We start from the raw sequence: 18,022 nt of genomic DNA on the forward strand, positions 1-18,022 counted from the left end.
CAAGAGAAAGATGCTTTCCAACAAAGTCCCACGCTTCAGTCATAGAAGGATGACATCACTAAAATTTATTGTAATAAAACAAGTATCAGCAGTCCTTTTTTTTTTTTTTTACAGATGTTTTCTCATCAAATACAGCCTTTATTTTTCTCTAGCATTAGAATACACATCTAATTACAGAAAGAAAAAGAGAGAATACAAATGTCTTAAACTAAGGAAGAATAGCATACATTTATTTCTTTAACATTCCACAAAAAAAAAAATAAAAGGGTAGGGAAACCAGTCTAGATTTACCCAAAGTTAGAAAGACACAAAAAGTAATCCATCCACTAGTTCTGGGGCCCATGGGAATCTTCATTAAAAGAGAAAAGAAGTAGAAAAAAAATCATGGCATGTTTATTTTAGCAAATTAGCATTTTCCAACACATGTTCATCCCTAAAAAAATTCTGTCTGGCTCTCATCTTGTCCTGTCCTATGCTAAAAGCCCTGAGCAGGAAGTGCTCTAGCTTAAGTGACAAACCCAACAATACAGTAAAAATGTCTTCAGCATACTACGTCTTCTAACAGCTCCCTTAATCTGCCTGCATTCAACATAATAATTCTACTGGGAGCTACTGATAAAACTAGCCCAAGATAGGGACACATTAGAGATTAGTTTTAGAGATTTTGGCAGTGATGTTATGTTCCCAAGCACCACTGACATTAGTCTGTTGTTTTATTACAATTTCAATTTTAGCATACTATGTCTGCTTTTAAACATTCTTCACTAATGTGAGGACCACTTGACCAAACTGTGTTCCATCAACTACTTGCAATATATATATATCAGAATTTTAAGAGATGGATTACCCAGAACACCAGGAATCCAAATTTCACACTGCTTTTCCTTAAATATTTTATCCTTAAAGGCCTTGACTCTCTAATCATATAATTTAACACATAAAGCGCATCTCCAGCTCCAGTAATCTAATCCTGTTTAAGCAGGCAAAATTCTTTCAGTTTTCTCAACGTCTCTATGATCTGTGTCAACTTTCAGCTTGAAATAAAGATAGCCCTAAAACATACTATATTTTTCACCCCTACAATTGCCTTGGATTGGTTAACTGCACAGTTATCATAATTATTTTTTATGTAATACATATCTACCTAATAGACAATTTCCTATTGTCTGTTTTAGAGCAAATCCAGCAAAAACACTCTGGTTATAAAAGTGATTCTCAAACTTTATACTAGTCCAAATGACAGCTGAATTTGCTCTGAACCTGCCTATTGAATTTGGCTGCTGAGAAGATTATAAAGTTTAAGGATTTCTCACTTGTGAAGCTCCAATAACCTCAGTTGGGTTACAGGTCCTGAGCACTAGGCACAAAAATATCATCTCCAAATATCTGTAAGGTAAGGGATCAGCTCTCTGCAAGGCTTTAGAAGAATGCTTTTTCAATTCTAGTGCTAACATTTCACCTAAATTTCCATTTGAATGCTAGAATGCTTAAACAGGATTACTTAGAAGAAAGATGTTTTCATGTCTGAAAGCACTGTATGTTACATATGTACTGCAGATTGTCTAACATTGGTAAAACATGGTGAGGCAGTGGTTACTTCCTGCTTGAAAACTGCTGCTCATTTCCTAGTTCTCTTCATGTACATACTGCCATTCCATAGCTAATTGTCATTAATGAAAATGTAATAGGTCTTCCTTCAGAACAACTGAGTTGATATCTAAAGGAATCAAATACAAGCTTTTAATAACAAGCCTTAGTTTAATTTTCTCACAAGCCAAGCCAAATGAAACACAACTAGGCAACAAATATGATTACCATGAAATAGGAGAGCCACTCTTTTTCCACTCCAGCCACTGATCGAGATCTTTTATCGTCATTTTCAGCGTGAGCGTAGGTCTTCATATTTTTGAAGAATCTCAGAAGTAATTACATAAGAGAATTCAATTCTGAATTCTTAATTGCCATAGCACTATCACTGTTGTATGTGAGTGAGGTCATGCAGTAAGAACCAACACTTGTCTCTAGATTGAGATAGAATAGAAACTCTTGGTTAGTGAGTAGGTAAAGCAGATAACGGAATGACAAAGGGTGGAGGGATGTGCGGGAGAAGTAAGAAATGGATTATTCAGATTTTTCCAGCAAGCAGGGAAAGGCATAAAGCTTCTACTAATCTGTCCTGGCGGGTGGTATTTGTTTGGAAGGTTCGGTGCAGGAAGAAAGAGTCAGGAGTTTCTCCTCCTATTTAATCTGGTTGTCCAAGTGAAGGTAGATTTCACAGGTTCTGGGAAAGAAGCTTTGTATGAAGCTAATTAATGCTGATCCCCACAGATGTTCTTTTCAAGGGCTCACTTGGAACAGCTGTTTACAAACCTCCCTGACTTGGGTGGGTGGATTTTCTATGCACAGACACAGGCATTGACTACAAAACCTCCAGATAACTTTCCATGATAATTCTAGACTGTCTATGAGAAAATAGGACACAACACAATCAGTGGAAGAATAGACAGACTTGCTTTGGTACTGTTGGAGGTTGAGATTAACCACCTTCTTCCTTTCTGTTCACCCACTAATAATCAAGAGCCCAGCCACCCTGCTATGGAAAGATGAGGAGGTACAGCATGGTGGAAACAGGAGAGCACTTCAGCAAAAAACATGAGACACATCAACACAGAAAATGGTTTTAATGAAAGTAGACTCCTACTCTTCTGCTTGTATTTCTACCTGTTTGACTGAATTTGCATGCAGAGAGGCTCTGAGCAGCAATGCTCTTATTCTACATAAGTAACAAGATCAATTCCAAGGTATGTGAGCATGTATTGTTGTTACACAAGCTAGCTCAAATAGTAGAGGCAGTATAGAATCACAGAATCACAGAATCGTCTAGGTTGGAAGAGACATCCATGATCATCTAGTCCAACCTCTGACCTAACACTAACAAGTCCTCCACTAAACCATATCACTAAGCTCTACATCTAAACGTCTTTTAAAAAGACCTCCAGGGATGGTGACTCAACCACTTCCCTGGGCAGTCCATTCCAATGCCTAACAACCCTTTCAGTAAAGAAGTTCTTCCTAATATCCAACCTAAACCTCCCCTGGCACAAATTTAGCCCATTCCCCCTCGTCCTGTCACCAGGCATGTGGGAGAATAGACCAATCCCCACCTCGCTACACCCTCCTTTAATGTACCTATAGAGAGTGATAAGGTCGCCCCTGAGCCTCCTCTTCTCCAGGCTGAACAATCCCAGCTCCCTCAACCGCTCCTCATAAGACTTGTTCTCCAGACCCCACACCAGCTTTGTTGCCCTTCTCTGGACTCTCTCGAGCACCTCCATGTCCTTCTTGTAGCAAGGGGCCCAAAACTGAACACAGTACTCGAGGTGCAGCCTCACCAGAGCCGAGTACAGGGAGACAATCACTTCCCTAGACCTGCTGGCAGATTATGTATCTGATACAGATTATGATAAGATTATGATAAGATACAGATTATGTATCTTTATATCCCTAGACCTGCTGGCCACACTGCTTCTTATACAAGCCAGGATGTTGTTGGCCCTCTTGGCCACCTGAGCACACTGCTGGCTCATATTCAGCCGACTATCAACCAATACTCCCAGGTCCTTCTCGGCCAGGCAGCTTTCCAACCACTCATCTCCCAGCCTGTAGCTCTGCTTGGGGTTGTTGTGCCTCAGGTGCTGGACCCAGCACTCGGCCTCGTTGACCTTCATATAGTTGGCCTCAGCCCATCGGTCCAGCCTATCCAGATCCTCCTGCAGAGCCTTCCTACCCTTGAGCAGATCGACACATGCACCTAACTTGGTGTCATCTGCAAACTTACTGAGGGTGCACTCTATCCCCTCATCCAGATCATCGATAAAGATATTAAAGAGGACTGGTCCCAGTACTGAGCCCTGGGGGACGCCACTAGTGACCGGCCTCCAACTGGATTTGACTCCATTCACCACAACTCTTTGGGCCCGGCTATCCAGCCAGTTTTTAACCCAACGAAGTGTACGTCGGTCCAAGCCACAAGCAGCCAGTTTCTTGAGGAGAATGGTGTGAGAAACGGTGTCAAGAGCCTTACTGAAATCAAGGTAGACCACATCCACAGCCTTTCCCTCATCCACTAAGCGTGTCACTTTGTCATAGAAGGAGATAAGGTTTGTCAAGCAGGACCTACCTTTCATAAACCCATGCTGACTGGGCCTGATCGCCTGGTTGCCCTGTAAGTGCCGCGTGATGATACTCAAGATAATCTGCTCCATGAGCTTCCCTGGCACTGAGGTCAAACTAACAGGCCTATAGTTCCCTGGGTCTACCCTCCGGCCCTTCTTGTAGATGGGCATCACATTTGCTGGCCGCCAGTCGACTGGGACCTCCCCTGATAGCCAGGATTGCCGATAAATGATGGAAAGAGGCCTGGCCAGCTCCTCTGCCAGTTCTCTCGGTACCCTCGGCCCCATTGACTTGCATACATCCAAGTGCTGTAGCAGGTCGCCAAACATTTCCTCATGGATTATGAGGGCCACAGTCTGCTCCCCATCCCCTTCCACCAGCTCAGGGTACTGGGTATCCAGAGAATAACTGGTTTTGCCGCTAAAGACTGAGGCAAAGAAGGCATTAAGCACCTCAGCCTTTTCCTCATCCTTAGTAACTAGGTTTCCCCCCGCATCCAGTAAAGGATATAGTTGCATTATAGAAGAGTTCTGCCACAGATAATCAGACCAACCACTGCATCATGTTGTGGGAACATATCCTGGGAGACTGACTGGAATCTGACATCAGATTACCCCTAGTTTTTAACTTCCAAGGTGGTATGTCTTTTGTTGAGCCTAGTCTGCTTCCCGCCTTTTGAAACACTTTGGATTTTAAGTTTTCCCATCTGTACTGACTCAGAATCCCCAACCTAATCCCTTCATTTGCTAAGGCCCTGGCTACTATCACAGCCTCTTGATTTCTTACCAGTTAAGTTTCAGGCTATTCTGTGATGCAATTCATAGTTATCAGGAAACACAATTGCCAGCTTCTGCTCCAAGCTCATTCCACCTACAATGATTTCCAATATTTTCCTATTCTGTGTTTTACCGAGAAATCTCTAAGCTGTTAGAAATCACCGTAAGTTTTACAGAGTACTTACTTTTTCTGAGCCAGAACAACCAGTTGTTACTCATATCCTTCACCTGGAGGCTTCCTCTACATGCTGCACCAAATATTTCACCTTCAAAGACTATATTTTCACCTTTTGATTTAAAAGTAGTACTCTGGTACTCTGAGGAACACTTTACACTGCAGGGTGGATGAATTTACAAGTCCTATTGCACTAATGTCTACCCTGACATTAGGAACTTTGGCAAGTTTTCAGTCGGTCTCAAAAACGGTGTCTACAAATGTGAATCTTAAATCTACTGAATTATGGAAAGAGATAAGCCTCTCTTTGCATGCATAATTTCCTCCTGTACATTCAATGTTTGTTCTTCATGTGGAAACTGTCCTAATATATCAAATGTCTGGTTAGGGCATCTGCATTATCATGTTTCTGTCCATGCCTGCCTTAACTTTATAGTCAATCATAGCATTTTTTTAATTATTTTTTTTTTCCCCTAACAACTTAGCTGACTGCCACTCAAGATTCCCAAGCCGTAAAATCTGTTGTAGGGACACACAACCTCTCATGATTAGAAATTATGAAAAATAAGATGAAAGGATTCTAGAATATGATCATGAGTAGTTATTGTGTAGTTATTTCTCTTAAGAAAATTTGGACTTCTGCTGTTATGACATAATACCTTCTCAAGACACTTGTATATTTACTCTAAGGATTGCCATGCACATTCAACTTTTAAGAACTTTGACATGCAAGCAGCCTAAAATCAGAGATGTGATGAGATGTCAATGCCTGAGAAAGAAAAAACGCATTGCACTGACTCTTGGAAGCTTGCCTTTCTCACTTAACCAGTGCAGTGTCTGAGTAATATTGGTTTAGCATTATAACTGAGACAAACAGGAGGATAATCCTTGAAATATTTCCATATCCTAAAAGAAATGGAAAACTATCCATTTCTATATCACCCTAGTTATTTCAGAAAAAAAATGCATATCTCACTAACTTACCATCCTCTTTTTAAATAGTTCTCTTCTCTTTGGATTCAGTTTCTGACTGACAGCCTTCAATTTATCACAGATTGCTTGTCACGCACTTCTTCAAACATTTCAGTATATATGAGGCTATATTAGCAGGATAACAAACAGATCTGGAAATGCCTCCTATATATCTTGACTACTAGTAATGATCAGATTATGCTGAAACTTCCATATCTCTCTTCATTTTTACATCCTCTCATTATTTTTCCATCTCAGCCACCATCTCCTCCTCGAACCCCCAAACAATGCTCTGCCAAAGCTTTTCTATACACAGCCTTTCAGCTTCCAAGCCATTTTCCTTTCTTTGCTTCATACAGATACCAAAGCTTACCTGTCACACAAAACCATCAGAAATGAAAAATAGATATTAAACTTATTATTTGCTTATTTTGACCTGTGGACATACTAATGAATGCACAACTTCAAACTATCATGCAGTAGCTGATATAATAATTATTTTCAAAAAATCAGAGTAACAATGAATATACAAATATTTCCAAAAACTGCAAAATGTTAGATAGCAATAAAGCTTGCAACTTCAGCACGGATTTAGGATTTACATTTTTGTGAAATCTCTTTTGATAGTACAAGAAAAAGGCTTTGACTCAAAGTTTTTAGACATGTGCTGTACTCATTTCTATGGAAACTTAAAGTTTGCTTTCATTTAGGAAATGCAAACCAAGCAAGCCTTACAAAATCTATATAACCTAATTCAGAAAGAAAAGTACTCAATTCTGAGTCAGTTATCACATCACACCAGAAGTGCTTTCCTATGTCCTAGCTACACATCTGATCAAGTAAACTCAACAATGAGTGAAAGGAAAAGAAATAACATGCAGCACTTTATTGGACTTTAAATAGCTTGTTCCCAAGGGGGAGACGGACCCTGAAAACTTTATCATCCAGCTATATAATTACCAAACCCATGAGCTATCTATGCACATGTATGCACAGCCACAGTCAGACAATCACAATCAAGAACACACAAATAACCGAAAGACATGTTCTCAGGTATTGGGATCACCGGCCTTAAAGGATTCTTTTTTTCTCAGAAGAAAGAAGATTCTTTTTTCTGATAAAAATAAAATAAAATAAAATTATAATAATATTAATAAAAGTTATACATCATTCCCATTATGCATTATTTGGAGAAATACTTTTGCCTGAATGTGTTTTTAAGAAATGCTTAGAAGTGACCCTCATTGAAATGCCTTTTCTTCATCCTTGAAATGCAATAGGACTATTTTCAGATGAAATCACAAAATTGTCTGGATACATGAGGAAATGAAAACAATTTTAAAAGCACATACAGGCAGAAATAGGAAAGAAAAAAGAAAAAAAAAAGAAAAAAGAAAAAAGACTTCACACACAAGCCTGAGTATTTTTCTGAAACTATCTGTTGTATATTCTTCACTGCAATTACAACTTTGTGCCCATATACCTGATGTTATTCTACACAGAGATTATAGCATAATAAAAATGTTGGTTTGTGGGTTCTTTTAGCATAGCAATTTTATCCATAAAACCACAACTCCTGATTTAGGTATGGCTGTTACTTCTCTACACTAGGTTATTCATTCTGCTGTATCTTTTTAATTTCCTGCTTCCAGATCTAGAAATAGACAGAACAGTATAGAGCAAACCTACTCTCGTGTCAATTCTACCAAGCCATACTGGAACTGAAATTTCTACTTTGCCTGTCTCATCTACTGCTAGAAAATAAATTTGTACTGTGAATAACCTGTGATGGACGGTTCTTGGTTTTCATTCTTGATGGCAGTTACGAACATTGTTGGGATGGAATCTGCTGAAAAAGGGAGGTTGCTCCTTCCCTGGGGACAACACTGAGACGCCTCGAAGAGAAAAAGATGAAGGAAAGGAACCTGTATAACAGTACAGAACTGGGAGCCTGCAACTTCATTGAAAAGGTGAAGAAACTATTGCAAACAATCAGGCCCCAGAACTGATTTGACTTTTTTTTTTCTTTTTTTTTTTTTTTTCTCTATGGCCCCACAGAACGGTGCTGACTCAAGAAGTCGGTGAGCTGTCTGGAAGCAAGGTTCAACTACAGGAAGGCATTTATTTATTAGTCCTTCTTATATCGATTGCCTTCCCTAAGTTGTTTGAATTTTCTTAGAAACTTAACTAATCTAGTTTTATGCTTAGAAAGCCTAAAAGTAATTTACTTATTTACTTGTTTATTTAAAAGCCTTCAAGTTTCGTTTGAAGACTTACTTGTAAAGGAAAAGTCTATGAACATCTGTATTGCAGCTGTGGTTGACTTGGGTTCCCATCACACTAAAAAGTAAGTTCTCAAATCAGCAAAGCTTCAAATGCATCTGGCAAAAACAAATAAACAAAACCACCACCAAGAAAAACCAGACAATAACAGAATCCAGCTGTATCTAGCACATTAGTCTTGCAACTTCATGGATACGGCCATCAAATCAAGAACTCTAAAGGTCTAACTTTTACCTCTGACTGCTGCCAGACAATCACCTACCAGAAGAAAAAAGAAGTGCCACATGAATAATGAGGATAGATTAAATCCAGCTATTTGAAACAAGGAAAGCCAAAACCACAGCACCAATCACCTCTTTGCAGCCCCTTTAGTCCACGTTGTCAATATGCTCTCAAACTGTGACTTTGCTGTACAATACTCAAGTATTTTTTCCAATCTTACTATGCTTTAACTTAATTTGAATTCAATTAAACTTTTATAAATGTATTTTTGAGATGTTATGCTCTTCAAGTCACCCTGAAGTTGATCATCTCTGATTTTATGAACAGCAACCTGAATGATGTAGAGTGATTTTTTGGTGATGCTTGTGCTTATTGTACTGCTAAAAGTACACCCCCATTGACAGCAATTTCTGGACCATCACAAAAAGTCTGGGATTCAGCAGGGCTTTGTCCATAAGCACAAGGTGTGCACTATGTTTTGCTTCCCTTCTTTCTTCCATTTCTTTTACAGCTGTGCCAATCAGGCAACCCATTTCAGGCAAGATCTTTTGCCCTGTGTGGTCAACCTCCCTTTGCAGTCTCTACAGAAGCTCAGATGTGTCCTGAGACTCATCTCATGCTGCTCCTTCTCAGTTTTATTTATGTAAATGTTCAACTCAGTCTGATGGAAAATTCTGGGACAGAATTAAGGTAGTCAGTCTCTAAAGCAGATTCAGTCCACTACACTAACAAACAAGAATTAAGGTGTCAATTTTAGTCATAATTGACAGTAGAAACTTTTACTTCCATATCCCATTTATACTGTGTTTTGAAAGCCAAGACTAACTAATATGCAATGTGTTTCTTAAATAATGTTGGTTTTAATTGCCTAAAGTAAAGACAGTGCATTTCACACTCTTAAATTATGGATTACAGTCTTTTACTTCAGCAGGACTATGAGATCATACAGTTCATTAAATGTTAATTAGGATATTTTCTTGCAGTTAGGGACATGGGACTGAATTCTGCAGGGGAAAAAAAAAAAAAAAAAAGAAAAAAACAAGTGTCAAAGCTCCCTTCCCTTGTCTCTGATGTTTGACAAATATAGTAGTGGAATACAGAACTTTGCCTTTGACTTGAACAGCAATTTTCTCTGAGTAAAGACTGTATTACGTTGAAGCTGACTTACAAAAGTTTTCAGATTCAGAAAACATGTCAGGAAAACATCAGTAAAAATACACTAAGCTAGATTATGGGTTTTAACTGGGAATTTTGCTTGCTCCTACTACAGTATTTAAAAAAAAAAAAAACACAAGCGCAAAATTAATCTCCTGTGGTACAGGTAAAATCACATTATCTTAAAGAAACTCCTCATTAAACACAACTGTGCCAAACCTCATAATATTACCGTAAAATATATTTTGTCCTTGTTCCAGACACCTCTATTTTTTAAACAACAGAAAAAAAAAACATAAAGAAAAAAGTGGAAAATATTCTAAGTTAATACTAAATTATACAGTTAGAACATCTAAAATTTGTTTTAACCACTAGTAAGATAATTTTTTAAGCATACTGATTAGGGTTTCTATACCAGTCTTCTAAACATAGTTGAGTCATCCAGCAATAATTTCAACACAGTAAGGGAAGTACTTTGACCATGACTTGCAGGTGTTTAACAGAGAAGCAAAGATATTGAGTCTGAAATCCTTTCTTCAACAGGATCAGTAGGATCAGTGGCAAACTGAGAGATTTCAACAGTACAAAATGGCACTTGGAGATGCTACTAAAATAGTCAGCTTTACAAAAAGTAATGCTGAATCATCTGAACCCAAAACACATACTACGTTGCTGGTAGAATTTATTTTTACTTGCCCAGGTTATTTTGAAAGTCAGAGCTGGAAAAATCCATGACGTATCTCATAAATCACTGCAATTATCAATCAGTAAAATGGTGAAGGGTCCCGCCCTTTAGCAAGGCAGCCATCAGCTTGGATGATCAATGCAAAGCACCAGGACTGATTAAAAAACACTATAAAAAATCTAAACATATGTATATCTGAAAATAAAATATAATATTTACATGCTATTACTTCAAAAGCCAATGGAATATGAAAAAATCTGTTCCCATCATTTAGTACGTCTTTTAGAATTACAAATTCTCTGAATAATGTTAATGAGATCAGTCTAATGAGATCTTATAATCAATTTCATCTGAAGTGTTGCAATGGCGTTTCAAGGGATTTATTTAATATACAATCGTTTTCACTGTATTCTACAAAGATGCTTTAAATTTTGAAGTTGCTTTTTGTAATGTTTTTAAAGTGAAACTAAGTATAAACTTACATGTTTGATTTTTCAGGAGTAAATATAATCCATGTAATAACAATACCCAGATGTTCCACCTGTCAAAAGTAATATAATCTAAAATAAAGAAGTACGTAAACTACAGATTTTAGCTGTAAGTAACCACCTAACAGCCTAATGTAGAAGACCAGTCCCAGACTCAGAATCAGATCTCCCAAGAATAACAAATATTCCTAAAAATGAAGAAAAACAAAGCTAATAAACAAAACATTAATGAAAAAGAGAGAGAGAAAGAAAAATAGTACTTGTTGATTATTCACAGGGAATGTGGACTTTATAATTCCCTATAGTTAGAAATCTGTTTCCTCCCTGCTGAAGTAGTTCTTCTGAAAAAGCAATGCTTTTTCATTGCAGTGTTCTATGGCTGTTACATTTGGCTAATAAAAAATGACAATTTGCTTTTTTTTTTTTTTAGATCGTTACCTGTCTGCCTTTGAAATACACTGTGCATCCTTACAGTGACTTTGTTAGCTCTTCAAATTCTTGTGTTCTCTAGATAACAACTGAAATCTGTATTTACTAATTCATCTTTATTTGCAGCTGGCAGATGCAAAGATGTTGGATATACTCAGGAGACTTTGACATGTGACTTCTTGAAACATAGAGGATTTACAATTTTCCCTTTAGCAAACTGTTCCATGTTTTATTTCAAGAAATGTGAGTCCCAAGGCAAAATGAGGTTATTAGACTGACTTACTCTCTTTCAAAATAAGGATTTAATGACTAACATGCAGCTTTATACTTCTAACCTTAGCTAGCTAAAACTTTGGTTTAGTTAAAGTTACTTCTGGTTAAAACAAAAGCAATGTGTGAGGGGACAGAGGAATCTCAGCCATCTCATTCTGAGTCCTGCCATGGACTTAGAGGATAACACAGCCATGGAGAATAACCTCCTGACTCAGTCTGAAGCTGTAATAATGAATGGAGAGAATGTTTGGCACACAGTGGCTTTGTGAGCCACTATTGATAAGAGGTAGTGCTGGTAGCATTTCACCAGGTTAGTTCAAGACTTATGTGGACTAATTATACGCTATGACAGGTAGGGAACACTCTTTCTGCAGGTTCAGATTTCAAGCAGAACAGGTCAATTGCATGTTGCCTTGTCAAAACCGAAAGAAGGTGAGTCAGGCAACAAAATATACCTGAATTTCAAACCACTGACACAGATGTGGTCCCCACTGAATCTGTCAAACACTTTACTTATAATCCTTACTTAGTGCTGTTGTACAAGAAGAAGGCATAGACTTCAGAAGTACACCAGAAGTATTCAGAAGTATTCAGAAGTACACCAGGGACAGGAAAATGCAATATTTGAAGCATTTCACTTCTTCAACACAAACAGAGATTTGGTCAGTGGTAATATGAAATGATCTTCTCCCCTTAGAAAATTATGAGTTTTTCTGAAATTGTAGGCTTTTGAATCTTATACGTGAATGTGTCCCCTGGCCTGCCGTACATGCACATGAATGATCCTGTGTAGAGTCAACTTTTTAATACCAGACTCAGTGTCCAAATTTGTCTCCCAAGTCCAAGGTGCCAAACCAGAGTATGCTTGGTACCTTGTCCTCCAGTATTACAAATTTTCTTTATACTTGCAGTAAATACCTGTAGAATTAACAATAACTTCCCTCTGTTCTAATCAAACTCCTGACCTGCAAGTATGCCTCAGACCTCAAAACCGTATATATGCTTTTTGGATGGGATACATGTAATCCAAGCACAATAACGATACATAAATGGAATATAGGTCAGTAAACTTTGTCAGAAACACTTTACAACTACAAAATGTTCTTTAAGAAACCGATACAATCATTTAAATACACAGAAACACATAGAAATTCAAGCATAACTATTTCTATTCTTCACCATTTGGTGTATGATACTGCCAAACTCTTGTAATTTCTCTCTATAAAAATATATTGTTAACAGTGGAAGAACAAAACTGTTCAGAGATAACTAAAAGATTAACAAAGAAAAAAAGACTGTCAACTTACACAATTATTATTCTGTTGCTTTCTATTCACAGCCATTGACACTGTGGGTATCCAACATGGACAGAGATTAATAGCAGAGCCTTAAGAAAAACAGTGTAAACTGGTCACTGCTAGCTGGTGAGAGCCCTCAAGCACATCAGTACAAGCAGACTGATGTCACCTCACTCCTTTAAGTTATTCACCGGGAACCTGTTGCTGTATTTTATTTTATTTTTTTTCTTCAGCAGAGCTAAATAATTCATCAGGGCATGGTGTTTTGTGAGCGGGCCAGACTGCAGGCATCAGGCCAAGACCAAGGTCGCCATGGAGACGTGCATGCAGCATCGTTCTCGTTCCCTCCTTGCTGAGAGAGCGTATGAAAAATGGCATCAGCTGAGCAGCCCTGTTCATTTTAGCAATGAACAATAGGTATAATAAAATCAAACAAACAAAAGGAAGCAAAATAAGGATATAAAAGCATCTGCTGTAACTGCTCTGAAAGATTTAAATGACAAATGAATCATTAAGGACTTCCTATTTGCACTGATACAACTATTATTTTACATGAGAGAAATACCAACCCCTCATTATTAATAAGAGCTATTGCTCCTCTTCAAACAAGTGCGTTATCCTATACATTGCAGATGGCAAATTATTAAAGATATATGCTCTTTAGACTCATTTTTTTTGTTTCTGAAATGCAGTTGTAGAGGCAAAATGAAATCCTAACATAGAAACAAGATTTATTGCTTAGATTTCCTTTTCCCTATCACATACACTTGCTGTAAAATACTGATTTTCAGAGTTCTCTCATCATTCCTTAAGACCTGGGCATATTTATAATCTAAACTGAAACAAGAACAAATACTACTCAGAAATGCCCAAAATTACATCAGAGGAAAAATGTTTTTGAATGGTGTTTACTGAAGTATTATGTCTCAATGAATTAATGGTATGTAACTTGAAAGCAACATTTTTGTAAGCCATATCAATGGCAAAATGAAAATCTGTTCTTTAATATTTTTAGTAAATTAGCTTAACTTTCTAACCTGTATTCTCACTACATATTGTTGTTTGACAATTTTGCTCTCCAGGCACCTGCTATTAAACATCACTATACTTTATTACCCAAAAGCAATAATGTTTTTATCAGATGTACAATGTAAAAATCTTTAAAAAAAATAAAAAGAAAAAAAAGAAAAATCTGCAACCACCTAGAATAAAATTCTTGATTTTTTTTTCTCACTTCTAAGCCTGTTTATTACAGAAGACTTATAAAACCATTCCCTCTAACACATTCCCACATCCTCAAGATTATGCGTTTATTGGAAAAAGTGATTCTGCGGAATGCTGACATCACACTAATACAACATAGTACTATATATAGCCTTTGCAAACCACAATGTGCCTTGTATAGGTGATAATGGGAAAACTTACAGTGTGAGACCACAAGCACACAAATCGGAGGACCACATGACTTCTTTATGATAACCCTGAATTCAGAAGAAGAGCACCTCTTGCCGTGGAAGGTCTTGATACAGTCTCCCATTGCCTCTATTACGGACTCCTGTTAGGACTCCAAAACCTTGAATCTACTATAGACTAATATCTTGAAGGTTTTTCTCTATGATTGATAATCTCATTCTCTGCTTAGGCTCAACTCTCTCTAGCAGTTTTCTTGTCTATCCCTTACCCTTCCAGATTCACCTCTAAAAATCATAGTTGAAGTATACCAGTGTTGTGTGAACATAGTAGGCCTCTTCTTGATTTCAGGTGCTCCCACAGAGATTCTCTATGTTCAAATAAAACTTCATAAATAGAAACCCCACAACATTTTGCAGCAGTGTCCCCACTGGCTATCACATGCATGTGAGCAATTTGTATTTTGAGACCAATTCTCCTAGGGTAAGTCTGACATATGAGAACTGAGGACCAATGCATTTCATGAAAAATCTGAGATAAAAGTCACACAACCCCTGATTTCAGAACTATTAAGCCTAATTTAAATCCCAATCCACCCACCGAAAACCACAATATCAATTTGTTTTGTCTTCCCTTTATAATTATGAAGGAGTTAAATGAGCTCAAAATCATGCCTTTTCAGCTTTTAGAGATGGTGGTGGTTTTTTTTTTTGTTTTTTTTTTTTTTGTTTTTTTTTTTCTTTTTCTTTTTTCAGAATAATATTTTGGCATATAAAGATCACAAAATCTAGTTACTAATACATTACCTTTTTTTTTTTTTTTTTTTTGGACAGAAGGCATTTGGGAAATCTTTTCCCTATTTCATCACACAGAGCACAAAAGTTCCTTTGTCTAGAGAGACTACTAAATCACCCCCAAAAAATCTCTGCTGATGCTCTGAAGCACTCTAAACAGAAAATTAGAACAAGTCCCTTTGCTCAATTACGAAATGGTAAAAAGTCAAAGGTTAAAACCTTGTAGCTCAGGTAGGGATAGAATGGTCTATTGATGGAAGCCTAAATTCCATTACAGGAGAAGGGCAGACCTCCGGGTGGAGTTTTCATTTGAGATGATCTAACTGCAGCCTTCCAAGCCAGCTGGCCATTACATTTATTTTCCATTGGATTTGACAGGTCTGGTCTGCCTCCAAGGCTGCACACAGAACAGCCTGAGTATCATGGAGCTGAAGACCTCATTACAAACGTTAAAAAATCCAGATACGGTAACGCAAACACCAGCAAGTGTTGGAGAGCTGAGGAAATGTGCTGAATGATTCTGATGCTCATGCAGATTTTATATGGACTAGAAGAGAGTTACTTCTGAATCAGACTTCATGTAATGTCAGAGCCAGGCCTTTTATTCTCTCCTGAGCATACATAGCGTGGAAAAAGTCGTTATTCCTCTGCTTTTTTGATCTATTGTTTCATGAATATCACACACTTCTGTAAATCCTTGTAGCTATTGATGTTAATAAATCTTTTTGACATTTACAAATTGCTACTTGCAAAAAGAAGAAAAAAATGAAAAAAATATATAGCTTAATTTGCTTTATTTGTAAAACATGAAGAAAAGGCCTAAGTGAGAGCTTATTGACACACTTTTACTTTAGAACACAGTATAAGTGGTCACAGGGAAAAGTATAAAAAGAACAATTACCATGAAAACCTACTAGAGACATTGTTAGAGATGGACTCACGGGATGCTGAGGATATATGTTGTGGAAATAAAGGTAATTAACAAAAACCACATTTCCTGATATGGTATATATTTTGTTATTAATATTATATGGAAGATATAGATGACATCAGAAACATGTTCTTTTGGATTTGGTGTCCAGCAATTGTCCTGCTTTTTCAATCTTCTATGTACAGTAGTCATGCCATGGACATGACAAAAAAGCAAAGAGAAATAGTTGTTTGTGTGAGTTGCACTAAATTTCACATTATCCAAAAGCAATTTCCTCTTTCTTCTGTAATGTTCTTAAGGGGAGGGAAAAATGGCATAGAATTGCCTTGTCACCTGCCATGGGAAGACGCACCGTTAAGCAGAAGGAGGCAGTTTTCTTTCAGGTTGCTTGGCTCTCTGTCCATCTCCTGGTTCCTTTAGCACTCTTCATGCACTCTGCTGTTAGTTATTTGATCCATATGTCTTTTCCTGTGTAACTCTTGTAGAGAGTATGGCTTACGTGATAGTAAACAAAGGACTCTTAAGCTCATTACTAGGAGAATGTATGACATAGTGGCCTGGCACTGCTCTTCGAAAGCTAGGCATCTTGACATCTAATCCTCACAGTGCTCTCATTGTGATGTTTGGGCAGATTAACTGAAATCAGTTTCCTTATCTGTATACGTATGCCAGGCTGAAAAAAAAAAAAAAAAAAAAAAAGTTCCCCTTTGGCAAAGTAAGAATTTTTAATTTTGTCTAAAAAAGATGAAAGGTCTGTTGAAGTTTTACAATGTTCATTCAAATATACATTTACAATGTACATGGTACAAACATACTAGTATCACTAAGTGCTGTGTATTGTGACTTGCTTTTAATCACTGAGATTAAACGACCAGACATTCCACTTATACCTGAACTGATACGTATGCAGAAATTTGGATTCATACCGTGATATGTTAAATGACTTTACTGCTGAACTACAGATAACTCCTATGGTATGTGATAAGTTCCATAGGAATCACCAGGGATGGTGAGCTTTTACTGAATGGGATGTTTAAGCAAAAAGTGAATGTGTCTAGACAGTGAAAGCAGTACAGACTGGAGACTCAAAAGAACAGTAAGACTGTGGCAGGGTGACTGAAAAGTTTGTCTGGAGTGATGACTAATGTTTTCCAGCATATATGTTAAAAGGTTTCAATAAATGTCCTATAAAGTGCTACAGAAAGTACAGATAATGTTTTTACATACCATTGTTATCATTGTGAAAATTTGTTTGCCAGTGTTTGTCAAGCATTTTGAACAAGGGCACATTTATATGCAGAAATAATAAAATGCAGTCATATTTAGCTGCTAGGCAACTCTGAAAGAATGTAAGGCTCTTCCTCCAGACTACCACAACTCCACTTCATCTTGACACCCCATATTTCTTATTATGCAAGTCATGGACTCCTATGTTTTTGCTCTACTATTTCAATTGCTTAACAAAATGCTAGGTTGACTAGCAAAATGAAATGCAGTAAAATTAACTTCCAAGGTTAGTAAAGAAAGGTCTCTAAACAAAAGCAGGAAAGTGATGCAGGTCCAGATCTACACATGCAAATGCTACTTATTTATTTATTTATTTATTTGTCTCTGGATATGGGGATTTCTTAGTCAGGTGTAGCATTGTATGACTGCTATTCGGAAACAAATGAGTGTTGTAACTAGCAAGGCACAGCAGGTAGAATCAGTGATGGTTTCAGGATATCTATGCTTCACTCTGTACTGTAGCAGAGAGATGTCTTCGTATCTGAAACAGCATCACAGAACACTATAGTGACATACGAGCATCTCACATATTTTAAAATAAACACTTCACTTGGTTCTCAGCCAAAGAAAGGAGGAGTAACACTGCTAATGCTAATGGAGTGGCAGTGGTGAAATATATATCATGCTCTCCTCCTCCACTTGCAGGGAAGTGCAAATAATTTGTCCCA

General features: G+C 37.4%; 1 protein-coding gene across 2 annotated transcripts in view; it reads right to left on the bottom strand.

Moving 5' to 3' along the window:
* Positions 1-18,022, bottom strand: part of MMP16 (matrix metallopeptidase 16) — a 195,976-nt gene that overhangs the window by 158,487 nt on the left and 19,467 nt on the right. Inside the window, exon 2 of one of the 2 annotated variants that reach the window (XM_035546313.2) lies at positions 1,816-2,021. The exons of the other annotated variant lie outside the window; for it this stretch is intronic. Within the exon in view, the coding sequence (XP_035402206.1) occupies positions 1,816-1,902 (87 nt within the window). The 5' untranslated portion in view covers positions 1,903-2,021. The remainder of the gene's footprint in view (positions 1-1,815; positions 2,022-18,022) is intronic. 2 annotated transcript variants of the gene reach the window in all.

This window comes from Cygnus atratus, chromosome 2 (assembly GCF_013377495.2).
Source record: "Cygnus atratus isolate AKBS03 ecotype Queensland, Australia chromosome 2, CAtr_DNAZoo_HiC_assembly, whole genome shotgun sequence".
Taxonomy (NCBI): Eukaryota; Metazoa; Chordata; class Aves; order Anseriformes; family Anatidae; genus Cygnus; species Cygnus atratus.